The sequence below is a fragment of the Pleurodeles waltl genome, chromosome 9, assembly GCF_031143425.1.
Source record: "Pleurodeles waltl isolate 20211129_DDA chromosome 9, aPleWal1.hap1.20221129, whole genome shotgun sequence".
In the NCBI taxonomy this organism is placed as follows: domain Eukaryota; kingdom Metazoa; phylum Chordata; class Amphibia; order Caudata; family Salamandridae; genus Pleurodeles; species Pleurodeles waltl.
In genome coordinates, this window is record NC_090448.1 from 1,097,504,621 (window position 1) to 1,097,519,875 (window position 15,255).

A 15,255-nucleotide genomic window follows, 5' to 3' on the forward strand; every position below is an offset into this window, starting at 1 on the left:
TATGGTATAGTGCACCCTGCCTTAGGGCTGTAAGGCCTGCTAGAGGGGTGTCTTACCTATACTGCATAGGCAGTGAGAGGCTGGCATGGCACCCTGAGGGGAGTGCCATGTCGACTTACTCGTTTTGTCCTCACTAGCACACACAAGCTGGCAAGCAGGGTGTCTGTGCTGAGTGAGAGGTCTCCAGGGTGGCATAAGACATGCTGCAGCCCTTAGAGACCTTCCTTGGCATCAGGGCCCTTGGTACTAGAAGTACCAGTTACAAGGGACTTATCTGAATGCCAGGGTGTGCCAATTGTGGATACAATGGTACATTTTAGGTGAAGGAACACTGGTGCTGGGGCCTGGTTAGCAGGGTCCCAGCACACTTCTCAGTCAAGTCAGCATCAGTATCAGGCAAAAAGTGGGGGGGTAACTGCAACAGGGAGCCATTTCTTTACAGGCATTTACTGTGAGCAATGGCACATATGGGAAAGATGAAGGAAGAGAAGGACGGAAAAGCTCCACATTGGGAGAAAGATGCAAGAGTGAACTGAAGGGGCAGGGAGAAGCTGTAAATGGATTGAAGAGGCACAAAATGGCTTTAGGATTACTGCTGCCTCAATGTTCTGTGCATGCATATTTAACTGCAGCAGCCACGTGTTTCAGAGGATAGCTTTCAGGTATGTTTTTATTTATAAATAATTAAACATTGAGTGGAAAAAAATCAAACTTGATGGGTTTTACAATTTACTATGTAACACTGCAAAACCCTAACAAGTTTGATTTATTTCCACTGTGATTCTTTCTTTTTCATACTACTGTTGGGCTCCTTTCTAAACATAACTTGTCTTTAGAAATGGAGCCGTACAGTAGTATGAAACAGAAAGAATTGCAGTGCAGATAAATCAAACTTGTTAGGTTTTTGCAATGTCACCATGTCTATTGTAAAATCCATCAACTTTGGTTTGTTTCCACTGCAAGTCTTTCTCTGTCATACTACCATGCAGCTTTGTACCGAGAAACTCACAGTGGAAACAAGTCAAACTTTATGGGTTTTACAACTTACAACATAACAATGCAAAACCCTAACAAGTTCGATTTCTTTCCACTGTGATTCTTTTGTTTTCATACTGCTGCAAAGCTCCATTCTAAATGTGATGTATTTTTAGAATGAGGCCCTACGGTAGACTGAAAATGAAAGCATTTCAGTGTTCCCTAGAAGTGTGCGGCGCCCCTGGTGAGTTCTGATGGCGCACCAGGGAGCCACGGCGCACACTTTGGGAAACACTGGTATATGGGTTGGGCTCCCCCTAGGGTCACTATTCGTTATTGCCATTTGAACTGTCTTCTATGCCTATTACTGTTTACTAGTGTGTAGATTTAGTGCATTACTTACCTTCAATTGGAGGGTTGCCTCTTCAGTACTTTGTGGTATTGTGTTCTAAAAATAAAGTACCCTTATTTTTGTACAACTGAGTGTTCTCTTTCATGTGTGCAAGTGCTGTGTGACTACAGTGGTTCTGCATGAGTTTTGCATGTCTCCTAGATAAGCCTTGGCTGCTCATCCACAGCTACCTCTAGAGAGCCTGGCTTCTAGACACTGTCTACACTTCATTAAGAGGGGATACCTGGACCTGGTCTAAGTACCTTAGGTACCCACCACACACCAGGCCAGCGTCCTACAGATAGTCATGGACTACACAGTCTACACAATCCTAACGCTGAAAGATCAACTATTTTTCTGCGGAGAACACAGCACTCACGGAAAAAGACTCAAATGCGCAGGTTCAAATGTTTTCAGTAGGATGTGTCCAACACCTCGAAGCTATTCATAGTTGTCATAAAAGAATGTAATTTAGCACTTTAAGGGTTAATCCTTCATTTTTATTTACAACTAGTTGATTCAAAAAGCATCAAATTGCTATTTGACTGGATGCTGATGGTTTCTAAACTGTCATCCTCCTCTTGCTGGCAAGAAGAGGCACAAAAAAGCAACACATTACCTTGTCCTTTATAAGCTGTGTCTTCTTCATAGCATAATTTGAAGGTGCCTTTCGGAAGCGATCTTTCTCTTTCACAATCTGGGTTCACAAAGATGAGGGAAAGAATGCATGTAAATTTTAAAGTATAATCTAGAACGTAAATATTAACAGGATGTAATGATTATCCTCAGAAAGTTGTAGTATTCAAACTACAAACAAAATGGACATCAAATCCCCCCAACAGTCCTCCCATCTTTGCTGCAACAACTAACAGAATACAGTGAAAATGTTAGTCTTCTTTGCATGGGATCCATGACATTATTGCTATAAGAAACTGGGACTATTTGGGGTGGGTGGCTGCCCACTTTAAGGAATAAACATAACCCTTGTCAGGATGAACCCTCCAACCCATTAAGTTAACCTGAACCTAACCCTCTGGTAGCAACGTCACAGTGTTGACATGTTTAACTTAGGACAATGTGCAAAATATTAATGCAGTAGCACAACATTAATAAAGACAAAATGTCTAACAATAAAAATCTCAAACAGAATTAGAATAATAGATGTCCAGAAAGTGTTCCGAAGAGATTTATGCCCAGCACTATCTAGTGGTGTTGATGATTCCTCGACCCTCCCTACCCAATGGGATAAAAGTTTTTGGACTTGCCTAAATTAGCAGTAATTCATGTGCCTTACTGCACCAGGTCCAAAATGCCATGTGTCAGGGCTTCTTCAAGCTGTTCCCTCAACCCTCTCTTCTGGGCTACAAGGCCTACATAGGGGTTGCTTTTTAATATATAAAATGGAGGTTTTTACATGTCAAAAAGGGTTATTTTAACATGTCATGCTACAGGTTGTACAGTGCAGAAGTCCTGCTTCAGACAGCTCACCTGAAACCAAGTTTGCACTGCCACTGTATTGGATCACACTAATAGCCGCAGTGAACAAGTGACATTTAACGTCTAAGCCCCGGAGTACACTTTCTACATCATGCATTAAGCACTACTAGGCAGGTTAAATGTGTCAAATTAAGAATACGCCAATTCAACATTAGGCACTTTATTAATGGTTAGCAGTGGTAAAGTGCACAGAGTTCTAAAGCCAGCAAACATATTGGGTCTTGCAAAAGCTGAACAATAAGAGGTGCCTATGCAAAAAGCAGATTTCCTACAACTTCATTTGCCCCTTTCCATGCCCTCTGATGAAACAAGCAGTGGCAAAGTCAATACGTTTCACCCATGTCCGTGTCATAGCACATTTTTTTTTTTTTTTTAACTTTGTTATATTGCAAAGCAGCTCAACTGCTCTCTGCAATATGTAAAAAACATTGACAAGGCAGAAGGCGATACAGTAGGTCAAATGCTTTATAATAAAAAACGTGAAAGTGATGTCGAGACACAATTGGTTGTTTACTAGTCAAGGCTCAAATGGATATTTTGTATTTTGAATTCGTTACAGGCTGTGTAAAAAAACTTTTAAAAAAATACTTTCTTCACAAACTAATTTGTACGAAGCTGTTTTAATGTGCTCCAATTTGAACTATAAAGTTGTGTTTATCTATGTAAAGTGCAACAAAGCCCTTATGCCTGTTGTACACTAATAGTTAAACTTTTAACATACAGTGCTTGGCAATAAGTGGAATAGCGGAGTGGGTAAAGCACTTGGCGCCTAAGTGGTGTCTATGTAAAACGCAACAAAGCTCTTATGTTTTTTGCGCACTAACGGTTTAATTTTTAAGGTACAGATACGTACAAGATAGCCCTCAACACTGATTACAGCAGAACCTTGCCAGGCCAAAGCTATATCAAACAGGGGAACATCAGATCATGGAGCTCAGACAGACTCACTGTGTTAGTCCTCATAGTAGTTGACAAACTTAGCAGAGGCCAGAGTAGCCAAGATTACATCCACAGCCTCCAGCGGCAAATCAGCACTGTTCAGCTGATTCCACTCAATCTTCATGCATGAATGCGTAGATCGAATGCACAGATTGTGTGTGCTAGAGTGCAAGACCCAGCATGCTGGAATAGGCAAAGAACAGTGTGGGTGTAGGCTCATGGCTAACAGGTCTAAATACCAGAATGTCCGTGCCCAGTCTAAAACTACTGAGAAAAGTTGTGTATGGGCCAGCTTGAACCTTTCCGGGACCGTGAAATCTGTGGCACAAATGTGTACAGCAGTTGGAAAAGCATCTCCCAGAGAACCTTAAAGAGGAAACTCAAAGCAGCATAAGACCTGACAATGTGCAGTCTCAGAGGTAGTGAAACGATCTACCACCATTGGCCCCACTGGCCATAAACCCATGTGCCAGCTGCGGTGGCAAACATCACATGTAGTCACCAAGATGAAGCCTGCTTTGTTCAACCCCATGGTCAAAGATCCTGCCAGGTGACTAACCATCAGGGGAATCCTGTGAGGAGCCAGCCAATACTACAGATGGAGTGCTTTCACACCAAATGATCAAGAGACAACATCTCCTGGTTGTTGGAGTACCACATGGCGGTCATGTTGTCCATCAAGATCTTGACACATCTGCCCCTGATGGAGGGCAGACAATTCCTGAGGGCAAGGTGAATTGCCCACAGCACCGAAGACTGACATGGTGCAGCTGGACCTTTAGGGAACCAGAGGATTATGTTCTCTATATCATCCAGGTGACCTCCACAACCAAGATCAATGGGTCTGTCACACCTGCGCTCTGCCAAGGGAAAGTAGGAGTTTAATTTTTTGGATTACAGGTTGGCCTCTCGCAGCCACCACTGAAAGTACCAGACAGTCACATCCAAAATACAAATCTGATCTGTCAGGCAACCCTAATGTTGGGCCCACTGCCGAGCATGCACGTGCCAGCAAGCATGAGCTACTTAGCAGGAAGCACAAGGCCAGGGGACAAAGAACCCTCTGAACCATTTTTGCCGAAAATATCGTGATTATAGACAAAATGTCCTGGACTCACTGTGGAGTATGAGATGCCCTCTCAGCCACAGTGTCCATGAGGATCTCTGTGAATGCAATTCACTGTGTGGGCTGATTCTGGGACTTACACACATTGACCGAAAAGCTCTCGGTGGGCAGCAATGAAACCATAACCTGCAGCCAACATCACTATTTTAAACCTGTCCTTTTTAAGGAAGGAGTTTAGCAGCCTGAGATACAAAGTAGGTCTCAAATCGAAGTAAAGAGAGTAACACTGTGCCAGTCTCTGCCTTGGGCACCACTTCAATCGCACTATTGGCAAGTAATGATTGAACGTCTGCCAATAGGATACTGACACGATCCACCACACATCAAACCCAAAGCGGAGAGTGGACTGTGGAGTGGATGACAGAGGCAGAGCACATCCAAACTGGAAAGGTTTCAAAGAACCTCTGGTTTTACATATTGGCACGCCAGGCTGGCAAATAAAAAAAACTCTGCTTCCTTCCAGCCCTACCTGGACTGCAAAACTCTGGAAGGGATGTTGTGTCAAAAAAAGGATGGCTTTCCAGGAGTGAACTGGTGTCGAAAAGTGGCTCACTGGTGGAGCAGGGGGTTTTGAGCTGAGCCACAGCTCAGCAGTGCATGATTCATTGAATAGCAGAAAGGGCTCAGAAGCAAGAGGTTCGGGTTGAAGGATTTAAGCAATCAAGTTGGCTGGCTTAGAGTCCACAGTAGGCAGCAGCAGCAGGTCCAGGATATCAGATGCACCACAAACTGCCATTGCAAAGGACATTCAAGTCCGATGCCCACAGGGGAGACCTAAGGGTGAGCTGAAGTCAATTTAACATTAAGTGTCAAGGCCACTAGCATTCCGCAAAGTCTAAGCAGAAGTCATCATCTGTGTAATAAGGAGGAAGAGGTTGATCCAAACTGGCCTCCAGTCTCAGCACCAAGAAAAGTAAGTGGAGCAGGGGGCAGTATCCTAAGTCCCACAAGGTGAGCAAACAAAAGGTCTGTGTTGCGAAAGTCACAGGCCAGGGAGGGGTGGATTCTGTAATTAAGCACAGGCATAAATATACCCTTCTTCCAAAATACTGAACACTTGAAGTACAAAAATTCTTTAAAAGTATTCGCTTACAAGTCTGCCATTTCATAACCCTCAAGTTAGGAGAGGACTTGGAGTAAATGGATGAACAAGTATTAATCATCTGCTCTTAACTATTGTCAGATATTTTCTAACTGCACGTGGTAATTTTAGAGTTGCTGGAATATGTGAAATACACAAAAGTGAAAACAGTGTACAGGAAATAGTTACTAGAGACAACTTCCACTTTCTGAAGCTAAGATCAGCAAAAGCCAATGATCCTCTGCTCTAGCAATACCAAGGTGCTCTCCAAGAGGGTACTGCAATCGAGCAGCCTTAGGCTTCTCAGAGAGGATTATACACTATATACCTATATTTTTAAAGTGCACAGGAACCTTTACTAGCTCATCACTGCTATTAAGCGTTACTGTGCTACACATCTTTTGCAAACCATGGAAAATAAGGATCCATTTACAACAGGTGCCTGCTTGAACTCACATCTTCAATGTCCTGATCATTGAATTTGTAGTTCATTGCTTCTTTGATGACCACTTCTTTCTTGTTGATCTCATCCAATGTGGGGAGCTGCATTCCTGCAGAGAACATCTGAAAATCAAATGTCAAAATTATTCAAATAACCTTGTGCAACACAAAACCTTATACCGTCATGTGGCAGCTAAGAAGCTGCCATTTCCTCTCTTAGTGATGTTGCATCGCACATCTAATCTTGGATATATTTTTAAAGTATTGCAAACATTTTACGCATGACTTATACAATCGCATATTTTTGGTACTGCAAACTGAAACCCTGCATTTGTTCAGTCTTGGGCAGTCCATAACTATAAACAATTGCTCTTAGAAAGTGGCAAATCTGTTCACTTTTGCCAGCACTGAAAGTAAGGAAAATGTTACTTGCCTGTAATAATGAGCTTCTAGTGCTGAGAATTTAAAGGTTGTGCATGCTCAGCCATCTAGTGTTAGACATTTCAAGTTCCTTTTTTACAAAGAAATGTTTGCAGCTTCCAGGTGACTATCAATACCTTCCCAGAAGCCCACAATGCACCAGAACAGAGACTTCACCTTAGATTGTGTTTTCCCCTACAGGTAATAAATAATAGGTAGGTGCCAAAATATGAAGTTACTAGGGCCATGTCTGATCCTAGATGAACCTCAGGCGAGGCTGGAGGGTCACACAAATTAAAAGCACTACAAACCAACTGTTGCTGTTTGCATCATGTAATGGTGTAGATTAAATATCAGGGATACAATGAAAATGTCTAGCCACCTTCCTAAAACTGTGACTTGTGAATAGCTAAGACATATATGTTGAAGACAGTTTTGAGTACCGTTTTTCTGACTTCTTGTCGGGACTGAAGGTCCACATTGTAATGTACAGAGAAGGATAAGTTACTTACCTGTAAATCCTAGTTCTCTTCCAGGGGTATCCTCATCAAAGTCATAAACATTGAATATTCCCGCCCTTGTGCGGGGACCCCGGAGCATATATAAAATACACACATATTATACATGTGTAAAACAGCAATGCAGGCTATAATGTTAAAACAGGCTAAAATGCTTTATTTATATGAAGTTTTTTTTTTTTTTTTAATATTATAAAATTACAATAGAGAATAAATATCTACCCAAGCCCCCAAAACTGGGCTTAGGGAAGTAAGCAGCAGTAAACTCTAGAGAAAAAGAGAAAAAACTGCATTGAAAAACAATGGAGCATTCTTAGCCAATAGGCTGCATGCAGGTTAACACAGGAGAACCATAAAAACTTTGGCACCGTGCCTTTAAGACCCTGAGCACCTCCAGTATCCCACCATGCCTCAGGGGTGAAGGAAAGGTGACAGTTGGTTCACAGTTAGGTCAGTTCTTTTTTACGGTGACAATCTGTGTAACTGATTCAAAATACAGTCTGTCCTGCACTTCTAGGAGACGTGCGTCCGGGGAGGAGGGTGGGTTGTTTATGACTTTGATGAGGATACCCCTGGAAGAGAACTAGGATTTACAGGTAAGTAACTTATCCTTCTCTTCCAGGGGATCCTCATCAATAGTCATAAACATTGAATAGATTAGCAAGCCCATCCCTAAACTCTGCGGACTGTCCAATAGAAGTGCAGGAATAGATACGTATTATGCAAATAAATTTCTCAGAGAGGCCTGCCCCACTTGGCATCCGCTCTTGCATCTGAGTCTAAACAGTAATGTCTAGTAAACGTATGCACAGACTTCCATGTAGCAGCCTTACAAATCTCAGATATTGGAACATTGTTAAGGAGGGCAGCAGTAGCCGCTTTTTCCCCTTGTGGAATGCGCTTTAGGCCTCGCTAGTAATTGCTTATTAGCCAGCTGGTAAGTATTAACAATACAAGAAACTATCCATCTTGATATCGTTCGTTTAGATGATGCCTCTCCTGTCCTCAAACGACCATAATTTACAAACAAGCGGTTAGAGTGTCTAATCGATTTTGTCTTATCCAGAGAAAATTTCAGCACTCTTTTCAAGTCTAAGGAGTGCAATGCTTTCTCTGCCGGAGTCTCCGGATTGGGAAAGAAAGTCGGTAAAGATATAGTCTGATTGATATGGAATTCTGACACCACCTTCGGAAGGAAAGATGGGTGAGTTCGCAGAACCACTCTATTGTCATGAAAAACCGTGTACGGTTCTTTGGAAGACATAGCCTGGATTTCGCTGACCCTCCTCGCTGAAGTAATGGCCACTAAAAAAGCCGTCTTCCACGTAAGGTGTTGTAAAGAGGCCTTATGTATAGGTTCAAAAGGAGGGCCCATAAGTTTTGCCAATACTATGTTCAGTTCCCATGGAGGAGAAGGTCTCCGAATGGGCGGAAAAACTTTTTTCAAACCTTCTAAGAAATCCTTGACTACAGGTTTCGTAAAGGAGGATTCCTGAGAAGGTGACTTGCGATAGGCTGTAATAGCAGACAAATGTACCTTAATAGAGGATACCTGCAGACCGGACTTTGCCAGATGAAACAAATAGGACAGTATGATATCCTCCTGAGCCCGTATGGGATTCTGACCTTGTTGACAGCACCATATGTAGAATCTCTTCCACTTAAAAGCGTAAGAACGCCACGTGGAAGGCCGTTTGGACTCTTTCAAGATGTTCATGCACTCCTGTGAGAGCCCTAGGTGCCCATACTGCAGGAATTCAGGAGCCATGCTGTTAAGCTCAGAGAGGGTAGGTTGGGATGTAGAATCCTGCCCTCCATTCTGCTCAGAAGATCCGGTCTGCACGGCAGCATCCTGTGAGGTTTTTCCGATAGGTTGAGGAGATCTGTGTACCAGAATTGACGGGGCCATTGTGGCGTTATGAGAATCATTCTGGTTCTGGATCTGTAAAGTTTGTTGATCACTGCCGGTATGAGGGGAATCGGCGGAAAAGCGTAGAGAAATATCCCTGACCAGTTGATCAACAGGGCATTCCCTCGAGATCCCGGACGGTAGAACCTGGATGCGAAGTCTGGGCATTTCTTGTTTACTTCGTCTGCGAAGAGATCCAGTTGAGGCCGACCCCATTGAGCGAAGATGTATTCTGCGACTTCGCCGTGTAGGACCCAATCGTGAGCGTCCTCTAGGTGTCTGCTCAGAAAATCTGCTTCCACGTTTTGTTGACCTGGCAGGTGAACCGCTGTAAGTGACATTCCTCTGGCCAGGAGCCAATGCCATATCGCTTGGGACTCTCGAGATAGGGGTAGGGATCTCGTTCCCCCTTGTTTGTTCAAATAATACATCGTGGTTGTATTGTCCGTTTGTATTAGGAGAGTTTTCCCCTGAATTAGTGGTATGAAAGACTTGAGAGCCAGATGGACCGCTCTGAGTTCTAGCAGATTGATGTGGTACTGCTTTTCCTTGTCTGACCACAGGCCCTGAGCTTGAAGGGGACCCAGATGAGCCCCCATCCCTGAAGAGACGCATCCGTTACCAGAGTGTCGGATGGAACTACCTGGTGAAACAGAGCAACCACTGACAGGTGAGGTCTGTGCATCCACCATCTCAATGACTGAAGTGCTACTGCCGGTAGTCGCACTCTGTCCTCCCAGCAACCTGTCCTTTGGCTCCAGTTGCTCTCCAATGCCTCTTGGAGGGACCTCATGTGGAGTCTGCATTTGGGACAATAAAAATGCATGATGCCATGGAGCCCAGCAGCGATGTCACCTGACGTGCTGTAGGTGCGTTGGCTCTCAACAGGTCCTGACACTTCCTGTCTATTGAGGATAGTCATTCCTCTGAAGGATACACTCTTTGGAGTTCTGTGTTTATGATAGCTCCCAGGTAGTGAAGGTTCTGTGTTGGAATCAAGGTTGACTTTTGGTAATTGACCTGAAGACCTAGAGACTCGCAAACTCCGAGCACAATGTCCCGATGGCTTCTCGCCTGCTCCGTAGAAGAAGCCTTCAGTAACCAGTCGTCTAGGTATGGATATATGAATATCTTTTGATTTCGAAGATGCGCCGCTACCACTGCCATACATTTCGAGAAGACGCGTGGGGCAGATTTCAGGCCAAATGGTAGAACTCTGAACTGGTAATGCTGTAACGCTACTTGGAAGCGCAGGAATTTTCGATGTTTGGGAGCTATTGGGATGTGAAAATATGCATCCTGCAGGTCGATGGAGCACATCCAGTCTCCCTGATGTAGCTGAGGGAAAATCTGATGAAGCGCTAGCATCCTGAACTTCTGTTTCCTTATGTATTTGTTCAGCAGCCGTAGGTCCAGAATTGGCCTGAAAACGCCCTCTCGACCCTTCTTCGTCACCAGAAAGTAACGGGAGCCTCTTTGCGCAGCAGGCTGAGATGAGATTAATTGCCTTTGGTTGGTGGCAAGTGTGGTGGAGGCTGTTTGAAAAGAAGAGAGTAGCCATGTTCGACAATACTGAGCACCCATTTGTCTCTTGTGATAGAGTGCCACTCGTGAAGATAAGCTGTAATACTTCCCCCCACCGGAGTGGTGTACAGTGTCGAGGGAAGCGTGATCTCATTGTTTGGTTGGCGCTTTCGGAGTGGACTGTTGAGGTCTACTTGACCCTCGCTCCCTTGTGTTCCTTCGCTGAAAAAGAGGGCGTCCCTGCCGTTGCTGTGACCTTTGAGACCAGTGAGGGGTTTGAACCCTCTGCTGGAAAGGGCGCCTGTCATAAGGCCTATACCTCCGACCTGAAATCTTTCTTTCTTTCCAGGCCCACTGCCCTCATGGTATCCACCTCGGTCTTCATGCGGGCCATTTCCTCGTCTGCATGGGCACCAAATAGAGAGTTCCCGGCGAATGGGAGATTCAGGATGCGTTGTGCTTCCTGCTTTAAACCAGTGAGCCTCAGCCAGGAAGACCTCCTTGCACAGATTCCATGCGCGTACCCATGTGCAGCTAAATCCGCCCCATCTGCTGCCGCGCTGATAACCTGGTTGGATACCAGGCATCCTTCTTGCAGGATCTCTTGAAAATCTTGTCTGTCCTCTCTGGGCAATTTCTCTGTGAATCTATTGAGAGAGTCCCACAGAGAACGATCATACCTGCCCAGGAGTGCAGAAGCACTGGAGACTTTCATTGCCGAAGCCGCCGTCCCACACATCTTTCTCCCCAGAGAGTCTAGATGCCTGCTCTCTTTATCCGGGGGGACCGTGGATGACGATGCCACCGAGTGGGTCTTTCGGGCTGCGGCTAATATTACCGAGTCCGGTGGCAGATCCTTCCTGAGGAACAAAAGGGTCCTGTTCGGGAGCCTTGTATTTTTTGAGAATCCTAGCCGGGTCAGATTTGAGCGAGGCTGGGGCCAGGAAAGTGTCCATGGTTGGCTGCAACAAACCAGGCACTAGAGGCAGTAGCTTTTTTGATGCTGATCTCTGTTGTAGAGTCTCAAAGATGATTGGCGAGGAGGTAGATGGCTCTGGAACCTCTATGTTTAGTTTCTGTGCTCCTCTTAACAGCACCTCGTTAAACGTGGTAATGTCATCCACCGGTGAGACCCTAGCAGGTGGAGAATCTGTTAGGGTGGGGGAGTAACGCCCAACAGATGATCCTGACGACGACCAAAAGGGTGATCTTCTTCGTGAACGAGACCTGGATCGTCGTTGAGAACGAGACCTGCTGCGAGACGCTGTAGCAGAGCGTCCAGGCCTCGCGGCCGGTTGACAAGGAGCAGAACGAGCCCGTCCTGCCCTTGCTGTCGGTGATGGCGTTCTTGGCAGGGAGGCAGTAGGCAAGTACATTCGCGAATATTGCGAATCCGGGGAGGCCGCTGGTCTGTTAAGGCTCTCTAGCCATCTTGGGGATAGATTGATGGGCGAGACATGCCCAGATGATGCCTGCAGCCTTGTCTGGCGTGGGGCGATGTTCTACTCTCTGCGGGACAGGTAAAACCTGTGTCAACGTCGACGGTTGTGTCGACGTCGAAGGGCGCCCCACTGGTTGCTCTTGCCTCGACGTTGAGTGTCTCGACGTAGAGTGTCTCGACGTAGAGTGTCTCGACGTAGAGTGTCTCGACGTAGAGTGTCTCGACGTAGAGTGTCTCGACGTAGAGTGTCTCGACGTAGAGTGTCTCGACGTAGAGTGTCTCGACGTAGAGTGTCTCGACGTAGAGTGTCTCGACGTAGAGTGTCTCGACGTCGAACGGCGATCTTTGGACCTCGACCTGCTCGCCGTCGTCTGCCTCGACGTGGAGCGGTGGGAAGCCGACGGCGGATGTCTCTCATGCCGTCGTGGCGATTTCGACGCCGTGTCTCTTGACGTCGGGGGGCGCACAGCCTTTGGCGGCGACCGGGCACGCCGGCGGTGGATCGACGTCGATCGGCGGGCTGCCATCGACGGAGAGCTGCCCCTGCGATGGTGTTCCCTCGACGCAGTCTCCTTCGACGTCGGGTGTGTCGCCGTCGATCTATGCCGGTGAGACGGTGGTAGCGACGCCGTCGACGGGGAACAAACAGGTACTTTCCTACCTGCTGATGTCGACCTAGCCATTCTCTCCCGAGAATGGCCTGCTGGTTGTCTGGGAAGTGAAGAGGACGATGTTTTCTGCCTCTCCTGAAGCCCATGTAGCCTGATCTTTTCTCTGTCCTTCAGAGTCCTCTTTGACATATTCTTGCACTGCTTACAAGTGTCAGGGCAGTGACTCTGAGGCAGGCACACTATACACAGAGAGTGTGGGTCTGACTGGGCCTTCTTCTTCCCACAAGCAGGGCATTTGACAAAAAGTGAAGGCATTTTTCTGTCAGGAAAAAACTGCCAAGCTCAGACAAAGATGTTATCTGTCGAATGAAAAAGGAAAAAACGCTTTTTTAAAGGATTTTTCTGAGAAAAACTCAGAAAAACTGAGAGCTCAATGCTCCAGGATCCTCTCAGAAGAAGCCGGAAAAAAGAACTGACCTAACTGTGAACCAACTGTCACCTTTCCTTCACCCCTGAGGCATGGTGGGATACTGGAGGTGCTCAGGGTCTTAAAGGCACGGTGCCAAAGTTTTTATGGTTCTCCTGTGTTAACCTGCATGCAGCCTATTGGCTAAGAATGCTCCATTGTTTTTCAATGCAGTTTTTTCTCTAGAGTTTACTGCTGCTTACTTCCCTAAGCCCAGTTTTGGGGGCTTGGGTAGATATTTATTCTCTATTGTAATTTTATAATATAAAAAGAAAAAAAAAAAAAAACAACTTCATATAAATAAAGCATTTTAGCCTGTTTTAACATTATAGCCTGCATTGCTGTTTTACACATGTATAATATGTGTGTATTTTATATATGCTCCGGGGTCCCCGCACAAGGGCGGGAATATTCAATGTTTATGACTATTGATGAGGATCCCCTGGAAGAGAAGATATGGATACTAGACCCTGCAGAAACTTTACAGCAGTTAGCAAGAGGGCAATGGAAAAGATAACTTCCAAGAAATAAATGTTGTGGCCAAGAGTGCAACAGTTCAAAGAGAGGTCCCAGAAGAGATGCGGATATGAAGGGTCTGATGGGGTTTAAGGCTGAATAGCTCTTTCAAAGTGTCCCATACATGCTTTAACAAAAGGGATACTAAAGACCGAATGGTCTACTAAGGTTTGCATTTTTTTTTTTCTGACCGCGATCACGAGTTCTGTCCTGGACACACTGGACCAACAGGCCAGAAAAAACAAGGCTCAACAGATTGCTGTTCACCCATACAACCATCCCCACCAATCCACTGTTAAACTGATTTCGCCCTTGCACTGATAAGTGATCAATAAAAAAAAAGTGTGGGATGGGTGAATGCGGATTCTTGCCAAAAGTATGCAAGAGAACAAGTAAAGTCCTTTGAAAGTGAAACCGAGATTAACTGAATATGATATGATAAAATGCACTACATACATATCAGACAATAACACAAAGTCCTTCACCAGGATAACAAAAAAAGTAGAGTCAACCCCTCATAACTTTATAACAGTGTATGAAGTCTTTCTGAGGCTCCAGGAGGTCTGATCTCCCTGTATGCTCCATACTAGTACAGTGTACAAAGCTGCATCTTTGGCATTCAATAAAGGCGGACTAAATAATTGAACACTGAAATTGCAGAGAGGGAGTATAGGGATCTCTGGCAGGAAATACCAAAATGCTTTAGAAACAGCATACATAAGATAGCATCCTATAAATTAATGATTCACTGGTACCACACAGCTTAATGGGTATGGGTATACCAGGAAGCGAACAGGAAACGCTTGTGCAGTGGAAAAGTTGTGAACACAATTGATAGCACTGTGACCTCAAATGCTTTCTGGAAATAAACTACGAAGCATGGGCAAAATTGTTAGAAACACCAGTTATAACTCACCACAGGGTTACATTGCAAGTTTACAACCAACAAAGACAGTAGGCACGGACTAAAACAGGAGACTGTTGATATTTCACATGCTGGTAGCTGTAAAGACACTAACTGCAGCCCCGGGAGGTGAAGTGAATCACCACCCATATTACAATGGGTGCACAGCCATTAAGAGATGGAAGCGCATGGGAAGATATCTCATGAGCTGCATAAGCAAGGTATACAATTTAACAAGATTTTACCACACCCTCTTCCCCAAGCCCCGCTTTTGCTCAAGTTTGTTTGTGTAACAGTGGCTGGCGATGGCGCTTGGTTAAGGAGTAGCAGGGAGCACTAAGGAAATGCTGGCTAAGATAACCAAGACATTGAAATACGCTAAGCACTCCGGCGAGAGAAAGAAAATGTTGCCAGCTTAATAAAGGAGCACTCAAACGAGAAAGCAGAGGTTTACTGGGGCACTGGAAGCTGTACGGGCCACTCAAAATGAAATGGA

The 15,255-nt window shown here is 45.2% G+C and overlaps 1 protein-coding gene across 1 annotated transcript in view; it reads right to left on the reverse strand.

Annotated features, from left to right (window-relative positions):
- Positions 1 to 15,255, reverse strand: part of RTF1 (RTF1 homolog, Paf1/RNA polymerase II complex component) — a 306,552-nt gene that overhangs the window by 158,139 nt on the left and 133,158 nt on the right. The window contains 2 exon segments of the mRNA XM_069208792.1: positions 1,986 to 2,063; positions 6,466 to 6,573. Of these exon segments, the coding sequence (XP_069064893.1) occupies positions 1,986 to 2,063; positions 6,466 to 6,573 (186 nt within the window).